General features: G+C 44.4%; 1 protein-coding gene across 1 annotated transcript in view; it reads left to right on the forward strand.

Moving 5' to 3' along the window:
* The window catches only part of SCFD1 (sec1 family domain containing 1), an 83386-nt gene that overhangs the window by 29105 nt on the left and 44987 nt on the right, over positions 1–9294 (forward strand). The window contains exons 13-14 of the mRNA XM_015421790.1: positions 4304–4377; positions 5751–5832. Of these exons, the coding sequence (XP_015277276.1) occupies positions 4304–4377; positions 5751–5832 (156 nt within the window). The remainder of the gene's footprint in view (positions 1–4303; positions 4378–5750; positions 5833–9294) is intronic.

The raw sequence follows: 9294 nt of genomic DNA on the forward strand, positions 1-9294 counted from the left end.
TGATAAAATATGTTTCCGCCCTCTGCTAAATGTGTATCAGCATGATATATTGCCAACATACTGCAAATTAACACCTAACAATGTTTAAATGGGTTCAGCAACTATGGTTGCATCTTCAGTAGAAATTAATATTGTATTCGATGGGGCGCCTTTGGTGCCAGCGCTGGAGTTTAGGAGCTTGGGAGTGCTCTTGGATGCCTTCTTAACGATGGGGGCCCAGGTAGCAGCCACTGCCAAGTCAGCCTTTTAACATCTTCGGCTGATTAAGCAGTTGGTTCCCTTCCTCAAATGTAGTGACTTGGCAACTGTAATCCATGCAATGGTCACCTAGGGATTAGACTACTGTAATGCTCTCTACATGGGGCTGCCCTTGTCCCAAATTTGGAAGCTGCAGCTGGTGCAGAATGCGGCAGCCAGGCTGTTGTTGGGTCTCTCTCCATGAGAACACATCCAGCCTGGGCTGAAGGCATTGCACTGGCTGTCTATAGCATACTGAATTCGCTTCAAGGTGCTGGTGCTTACCTATAAAGCCCTGTATGGTCAGGGGCCAGCATACCCGAGGAACCACCTTTCCCCACATGTTCCCCAGAGAGCACTGCATTCAGGGTCACAAAACCTTCTAGTGCTCCCTGGCCCTAAAGAGGCCAGACTGGCCACTACCAGGGCTAGAGCCTTTTCTGTGGCAGTGCCACGCTGATGGAACGAGCTCCATGAGGACACCAAGGCCCTGCGGAGTTTACTTCAATTTTGCAGGGCATGTAAGACAGAGCTCTTCTGCCAGGCATTTGACCACACTTAACATCTTGATAACTTAGAGCCTCCCTGGGATTGTTTGTATCATCTGAGTCTGTACTAACTGACTCCTGTTAAGAAAATATGGGATTATGACTGCCATCGCATAGGAAATATATATGTATTGTGCTTAACTTTTATATGCTTTAAACTGTTTTAACACTTTTATGTAAGCTGCCCTGAGCCTGCTTTGGCGGGGAGGGCGGGGTATAAATCCAATAAATAAATATGAGCCATCTCAGTTTTGCTGAGATGAATACCTTCCATGGGTGCCATAGATTTGTGGGGACAGGCTGAGGACTATTAAAAGGTCCCAGGAAGTAGGAAAGTGAAAGGGAAGGTGGGAAGGTGGCTGAAAGAGGACTCAGAGGGAAGGTGGCTGAAAGAGGATGCATCACGCTCAACAAAGTGAGAACCTCAGGAAAGATGCACAGAGAAATGGATCTGGAAAAAAATCCAAATTTAAGGTCAGGAGTGGTGCTAGGGAGGGTGGCCAAGAGGTGGAGTACATGAATGAAGTGGGTCAAAGTAATGGTCTGAAAAGCAGGAAACAGCAAATGTTGGACATGGGGTGAAGGAAGAAAAAGTTAGGGCTATGACAAAACCTCAAAATAGGTTTTAGGGGACTTGAGAGGCTACTTATTCTCTGATCATTTTCTTTCAGCAGGTCTTTGGCAGATACAATAGTGATCTTACTACTGTTTTATCACTGAGTTTTGTCTACCTAGTTGTTTTAAGGTTTTTAATCCTGATTGTTCTGAACATTCTATTTTCTTTATTACTTTGAGTTTTATAGTTTCTATATTTTAGTGCATGATGCTACTGGTGTGACGTAGGGGTTAGAATGATGGACTAAGAAGCAGGAGAGCAGAGTTAATATCCCCACTCTGACATAAAGTTCAATAAGTGACTTTGGTCTGTAGCTTCTGTGTAGCCTATTTCAGATGGTTGTTGTGAAGATAATGTATGTTCCCATGCATTCCTTAAAAGGAGGGGCAGGATAAAAATGTACCAGATAGCATTTTTAGCTTTATCTGCTGCTTTAGGAATTTTATTTAAAAGGGGGTATACTCTAGGGTTGCCAGGTCCTACCTTTTGCAGAGCAAGGGAGTCCTGGGCCCTTCCTGGGATCTTCTGCCATGCATGCGGAGTTTCAAAAGAACTGTTATAAATTACTATGTAGATTACAAAATTCTGTACCACCTTAGTACCTCATCCCTTTGCCTGTCCATTTCCCCCCCTAAAAATATTTTTTTTAAAATATATATATATATACATGTAAAATGTAATAGGGTTGCTAGACCCCTGGTCAGGGCAGGGTTTCCCCTGATTTCCAGAGCTCCAGCCCACTGCCAGCCAGCTGGTTGGGGGAAACCCCACCCTGACAGGGTATGGCAACCCTAGTATACCCTTACATATATTTAAATAATAATAATAATAAATATTTGAAGGGGGGAAATGGACAGGTAAAGGGATGAGGTTCTAAGGTGATACACAGTTAATTAGTAATGTGTTTGCAGTTCTTTTGAGATTTGCGAAGGAGTTGTCTCTCTAGTCCTTCATGCAATATGTATTGATTGAAGGAGGAGGGGGGTAGGCTTGCACAGCTCTTACCTTTGTGATAATATTTTCAGAGGTCACAGAAGGTGATTATATTTATTTTATTATACAAAAATATCATTCAGCATGATTTCTCAAGAGCGTTTTGGAAAGATTCCTTGTTCATTCATTAGCTGCTTTGGCAAGCAAAAAATCTGTTGCAGTAAACTTATGATACAATTCACGTACGCCAGTAGACCCAGAAGTCCAGTGGCACCTTAAAGCCTAAACAATATTTATTCTAGTATGAACTTTTATTTATTTATTTATTTATTTATTTATTAGATTTTTATCCCGCCCTCCCGCAAAAGCGGCTCAGGGCGGCTTACAACATTAAAACCAATAAAATAATACAATACATCTAAAACAATCAATAACAATACAATAAAATCACAGATTTACACAACAGTACAGTTTACATGGCGGCGAGCCATAAAGTGCTATGATAGTTGGTCTGGGCTATTGAACGCTTGGCGAAACAGCTCCGTCTTTACCGCTCTACGGAATTGGTGGAGGTCCTGGAGAGCACAAATTTCCTGTGGGAGCTGGTTCCACCATGTTGGTGCAGCCAAGGAGAACGCCCTACTTCTTGTAGTTGTTAGCCTGGCATCTCTAGGGCCAGGGAGGACTAAGCGGTCCTGCGACTCAGATCTCAGTGCTCTTGGGGAAACATACAGGGAAAGGCGGTCCCGCAGGTAGGCAGGCCCCAGACCATAAAGGGCTTTAAAGGTCATAACCAGCACCTTGAAGCGTATCCGGAACGCTATGGGCAGCCAGTGCAGCACCCTCAGCACCGGTTAGATGTGTTCCCTCACGGGGAGACCCATCAACAACCTGGCTGCGGCATTCTGCACCAGCTGCAGCTTCCGAAGTTGCCCCAAGGGCAGCCCCATGTAGAGAGCATTGCAGTACTCCAACCTCGAGGTGACCATCGCGTGGATCACTGACGCCAGATCGTTGCGTTCAAGGAAGGGGACCAACTGCCTGTTCAGCCGTAGATGGTAGAAGGCTGCCTTGGCAGTGGCTGCTACCTGGGCCTCCATTATCAAGGAAGCATCCAGGAGCACTCCCAAACTCCTGACCCTCGCAGCTGGCACGAATGGCGCCCCACCGAAGGCCGGAAGTGGGACCCCTACCCCCGTACCGCTCCGATCCAGGCATAGGACCTCCGTCTTCGTCGGATTTAGTTTCAGTCGACTCAGTCTGAGCCAGTCTCCTACGTCCCGCAGCGCCCGGTCCAGATCTTCCAGGTTAGAGCCAGACCGTCCGCCCAACAACAGATAGAGCTGGGTCTCATCCGCATATTGATGACAACCCAGCCCATGTCTCCGGGGAATCTGGGCAAGGGGGCGCATATAGATGTTAAACAACATCGGCGAGAGCACTGCTACCTGGGGCACTCCACAAACCAGTGGGTGCCTCTGGGACGTACTCTTGCCGAGCGCCACCCTTTGTCCCCGACCTTGGAGGAAGGAAACAAGCCATTGAATCAGAGCTCATTTCTTCTGATGCTTATAGGAAGCAAATCCTGTAGCTGATTCACAAATGCTCAAGTTGGAGTAAACTTTGCTAGTCGTTTAAGGTGCCTCTGGATTTGTTTTATTTTGCTACAATACACTAACATGGCTGCCCTCTGGTTTTATAGTTGTCAGTGATTTGCACCAATGTATTCTTGTGTACCATTTTATTTTTGTACACCACCTCAAAAGCCTTACAACTATGAGGAGGTATAGAAATAATTTAAATAATTATTTGTTCAAAGTCCATGCGTAGTTGATCTGGAGTTGTTCTGAAGTTGAACTGGATTTTTCTGGTTAACTGGATTCTGTGTTCAGACTGTAACCATTATTTCTGTTGTATTCTTACCCCAGTATATATGATAATTGCTGTTCTAAAAATGTTTTTCCCTCAGGGATTAGAAGGAGAAGATGAAGGAGCAATAAGCATGCTTTCTGATAACACAGCTAAACTAACGTCAGCTGTTAGGTAAGCATGTTAATGTGTACTGTTACGTGTGAGGAAAAGGCATCATTTAGTTCCTTGAGTCCCCAGAATATGTTCCAAATTAGAAGTATATCACTCATATTTAAATTCCATGTGCGTTAATGCTACTTAACTGATGTACAGCAATAAATTAATTCTGGCCTAGGAACTGATTATAATTTCCTTTCAGTCTGCAAAGTTTGGTGAGATGATAGAGAAATTCAGTCTGCAGTATCTAGTGGTGTGACCCTTGACTGCCGCTGGAGAGCAGCAACATAGACTAGAAGAATCAAGAGCTAAGTTCTGGGATAATATGGCAAAACAACAGACTCAGGGAACGGTTAGCTAGGTTACAGGAAGGATGATTCAGTGTAAATCATTCCTCTAGTGAGTATCTGTTTCAGGCTGATTTTTTAAATACATACAAGTAGTGATGGATATCCTGGCTACATCTTTAGTCTGGTTTTCCTGCTAAACTCTAGACAACCTCCATATACCTTTAATAGTGATATTAGTGACTCCTGTTAGATTTAATGTTAATGGGATGTAGGAACTGTATCACTACAGTCTTGGCCCATCTGTACTGGCTACCAATTTCTTTTTTGGTACAATTCAAGGTGCTGCATTTGACCTTTAAAGTCCTTTATGACTTGGGACTAGCATACTTAAAGGACTGCCTGGTTTCTTACAAACCCACCTGACTGCTATGCTGATCTTCTGAGACTTGCTTCTGGTGCCCCTGCCTTCTGAAATTAGGTGGGTGGCAACCCAGGAGAGGGCCTTCTTGGTCATGGCACCAAAACTCTGAAGCTCATTTCCCAGAGAGACTCATCTGAGCCATTTTGTTGCTGTCTTCTGTCAGTGGGTAAACACTTTTATTTCATCTGGTGTTTCCTCAGTGATCCCTCCTTAGTTTTGGTATGTTTATTTTAACTTTCTTTAAACAATATATTTTGGTTATGTTGTAATAGTTTTTAAGATGTGTTTTTATTATGCATGTGTTTAATTTGTTATCTGCCTCAGTGGCCCTCATGAGAGCTAGAAAGGTAGGGTATAAATGTTCTAATTAAATAAATCCTCCCAAACTGTTAATGTTTCAAGTCTTTTTCCATGGGTAGGGGCTGTCCCAGCCACCATATTTGAGAACTCAAAGTCTGAGTCAGCGGGCAAGGACAAGGCAGGGCTTAGGTTTTCCTTTGGCACAGAGATCCCAGTCATTTATTATGATACTGCTGCTCAGGAGATACTTCTGTCTTTTGAAGTGTGTATCTTGCTTCCTCTACTTGCAGGTATTTCTATAGCATTGTTGATTACTTCCTACTGGTTACTTTCAGGGTTTGAATGTGGCAAGTTAGATTGTATGTAATGTTTTTCAGCTCTCTTCCAGAGCTTCTGGAAAAGAAGAGGCTCATAGATCTTCATACAAATGTGGCAACTGCTGTTTTAGAGCATATAAAGGTATGGAAATGTTTCTTTTAAAGCTTATTAATCTTTATTAAAATATTGAATGTAAGCTCATTGAGAAGGAACACTGAGGTTCAACACTGAAGAAACCATATGCATCAGGTTTAGATTTAAATGTCAGACAAATCAACATCTGGAAATGAAAGAATTGCACAATAGAACATCAGCAGAGGTGAGGATTGCTGTCCTTGAGGAGAAGAACAAGTAGTACGTTAAAGACCAAAAGGAAGAGGAGAGATACTCAGGAGAGAAGCTTATGTGCTGAATGAAGTAGTCCTACCTTTTTTACTCTCAAACTTTAGCCAGTTCACTATAGACTTAAAAGTTAGCAGATACGGACCCTATCTAGAAGATTTTTGAGGGCTGGAGTAGCTAGGTGGCTAATGATGCAATCCTATGTAGCATTACTGCAGACTAAGCCCATTCCTTTCAGGGGAATAATTATGCATAGAATTGTACAGCAGGAGTGTAAGCTGGAAAATCTGCAGTTCAGCTCTCTATTCTGCTTTGAGCTCAGTGTGTATCCTTAGGCACCTTCAGTCCCCTGTCTGCAATATTTGAAGAAAGTTTTTTGGGATAATTTTTGAAATGTTTAGAATGTGCTAGATATATGCGGTTGTGTTAGTATTATTATTCTTATTGTCAGGTCCCATCCAACAGCAGTTGTGTTCCTCAAAATCTGAATTGGCTGAAGCACTTTCTCTTGCCTCAGATGGAGGAGTGCTGAGTACCACCCTATTCCACCTCTGCTCCCCTGACTCTGCTCCCTACTCACTGAGAGCCAGAGCTTGCTCAGCTTCTTCCCACTATCCATGCATAGGGCAGGCCCAGTGGCTTCCCTTTACTCAGAAGTCTTTGGGGGGGTGTTCAAGCCCATGAGGGTCCAGTAGCGGCCTCAAACCAATCTCTCCCTTGCTGCTCCTCTTTACCACCTACCATGGTGAAGCTGCCAGACAGCTGATTGTCAGACAGGTGGTTATTAAAGGCTCATCTTTCATTGATCGGCTAGCTGGCATGTGGATCTTTATAGGGTTTGACATCATGTTGTGCCAAGGACTGTGATATATCTGTATGGCCTCTGACTTGTTAATTTAGATCTTGAGTCTAAAAAAATGAATATATTTTTAAAAACTGAAAACGGCATTCTCAGAACTGAGGGATGCAGCAATTCCATGTTAGAATTCAGTTTCCACCATTCAGAGCACAATTAACAAACATCAGCTTCCTGGCTCATCACTTACTGTAGTAGTCTACAGTTGATATAGTGAGTGAACTCGAGACTCCATGCACATCTTCGAGTCAGCTTATGGATTCTTTCAGTCCACTCAGTGTAGAGGAAGTTGACAAATTGCTCCTAACAGTACGTCCTAGCATGTGCTGCCTTGATCTGTGCCCGTTGTGGCTAATTCAAGCTGGCCATGTTGGGTTGCGAGGCGCCCTAAGGGAAATTATCAACAAGTCCCTCATTGAGGGACAGTTCCCTGGGCGCTCAAGGAGGCGGTGGTGCGTCCTTTCTTGAGAAACCATCTTTGGGTCCGGCCAAATTAGCTAACTACTGGCCAGTCTCCAATTTGCCCTATTTGGGCAAAACAATTGAGAGGGCCATAGCAATCCAGTTACAGAGCTTCTTGGATGACGCTTCCATCCTAGATCCCTTCCAGTCCGGTTTCCACCCAGGCCATGGGACAGAGACAGCACTGGTCGCCCTCACAGACGATCTCCAGAGGCATCTGGATCAAGGCGGTTCGGCGGTGCTGTTGTTGTTAGACCTGTTGGCCGCGTTTGACACAGTCGACCATCAGTTACTGGTCCACTACCTTGCTGACATAGGAGTCCAGGGGCTTGCCTTGCAATGGCTTGTCTCCTTTCTCCATGGTCAGGGACAAAGGGTGGCGTTAGGGGAACAGCTCTCCCAGAGGTACCCACTAGACTGTGGAGTGCCTCAAGGGGCGGTGCTTTCCCTGATGTTATTTAACATCTACATGTGCCTCCTTGCCCAGATTGCCCGAAGTTATGGGCTGGGGTGTCACCAGTATGCTGATGACACCCAGCTCTGTCTGATGTTGGGTGGTCAGTCTGGCTCCAGACCAGAAGATCTGGACCATGCGTTATAAGCCGTGGCTGGTTGGCTTAGACTGAGCCAACCGAAATTGAATCTGACAAAGACTGAGGTCCTGTGCTTGAGTCAGGGCAGTTCAGGGGTAGGAATCCCACTCCCGGCCTTCGATGGGGCGCCATTGGTGCCAGCGCCAGAGGTTAGGAATTTGGGAGTGCTCCTGGATGCCTTCTTAAAAATGGAGGCCCAGGTAGCAGCCTCTGCCAAGTCGGCCTTTTACCATTTCCAGCTGATTAGACAGGTGGTTCCCTTCCTCGAACGCAACAACTTAGCAACAGTGATCCATGCAATGGTCACCTCGAGATTAGACTACTGTAATGCTCTCTACATGGGGCTGCCCTTGTCACAGATCCAGAAGCTGCAGCTAGTGCAAAATGCAGCGGCTAGGATGGGTCTCCTCTTGAGGGAGCACATCCAGCCAGCCCTGAAAGCATTGCACTGGCTGCCAATAGCATACCGGATTCACTTTAAGGTGCTGGTTCTTACCTATAACGCCCTTTATGGCCGGGGTCCAACTTACCTGAGGGACCACCTTTCCCCATATATACCCCAGAGAGCACTATGGTCAGGGAATCAAAATTGACCCTTCCAGGCCCTAAAAATGTCAGGCTGGCTGTAACTAGGGCTAGGGCTTTTTTTGGTGGCGGCTCCGTACTGGTGGAATGAGCTCCCGGAGGAGATCAGGGCCCTGCGGGACCTCTTACAGTTCCGCAGGGCCTGCAAGACGGAGCTCTTCCACCAGACTTTCAATTAGGAGCCACCACCATCACTAGTTACCATCACTAGTAACAACTGTAGAGTCTGGTTCCTGGTGAATTATCGATAACCTGTGTGCGTTGAGTAAGATCATTGTTGGAAATGAACATCATATGATATGCATTCATGCAGCACCGCCATTGTTGTGATATTGGAATAACATCGCTAGCACTTAATATGTAATATTGTATTGTTTTAACAAACTGTTTTAATGGTTTTAATTATCTTGTTGATCTGTGTTTTATTTTGTGCGAGCCGCCCTGTGCCTGCTCTGGCGGGGTAGGGCGGGATATAAATTAGAATATAAATAAAATAAATATAGTATGACGTATACTTCTGGGTTGTACAATATAGCATAAACAGCAGTTGTAACCAGTGTTCCCTCTAAGCTCCACAGTGTTGTGAGCAGAAATTCTACCGTGAGAAACTCTAACTTGTGTGAAAAAAGCTAATAGGTTTAAAGTTGTGAGTGAGTCTACATTTGACTATTGTGTAAATTATTTTTAATAGATTATTTCCATAACCTTGTAAAAATCTCAGAATAAATTATTTTAAATTATATTTAAACTATATTTTAAGAATAA

This window comes from Gekko japonicus, unplaced genomic scaffold (assembly GCF_001447785.1).
Source record: "Gekko japonicus isolate JY-2015 unplaced genomic scaffold, Gekko_japonicus_V1.1 scaffold797, whole genome shotgun sequence".
NCBI lineage: Eukaryota > Metazoa > Chordata > Lepidosauria > Squamata > Gekkonidae > Gekko > Gekko japonicus.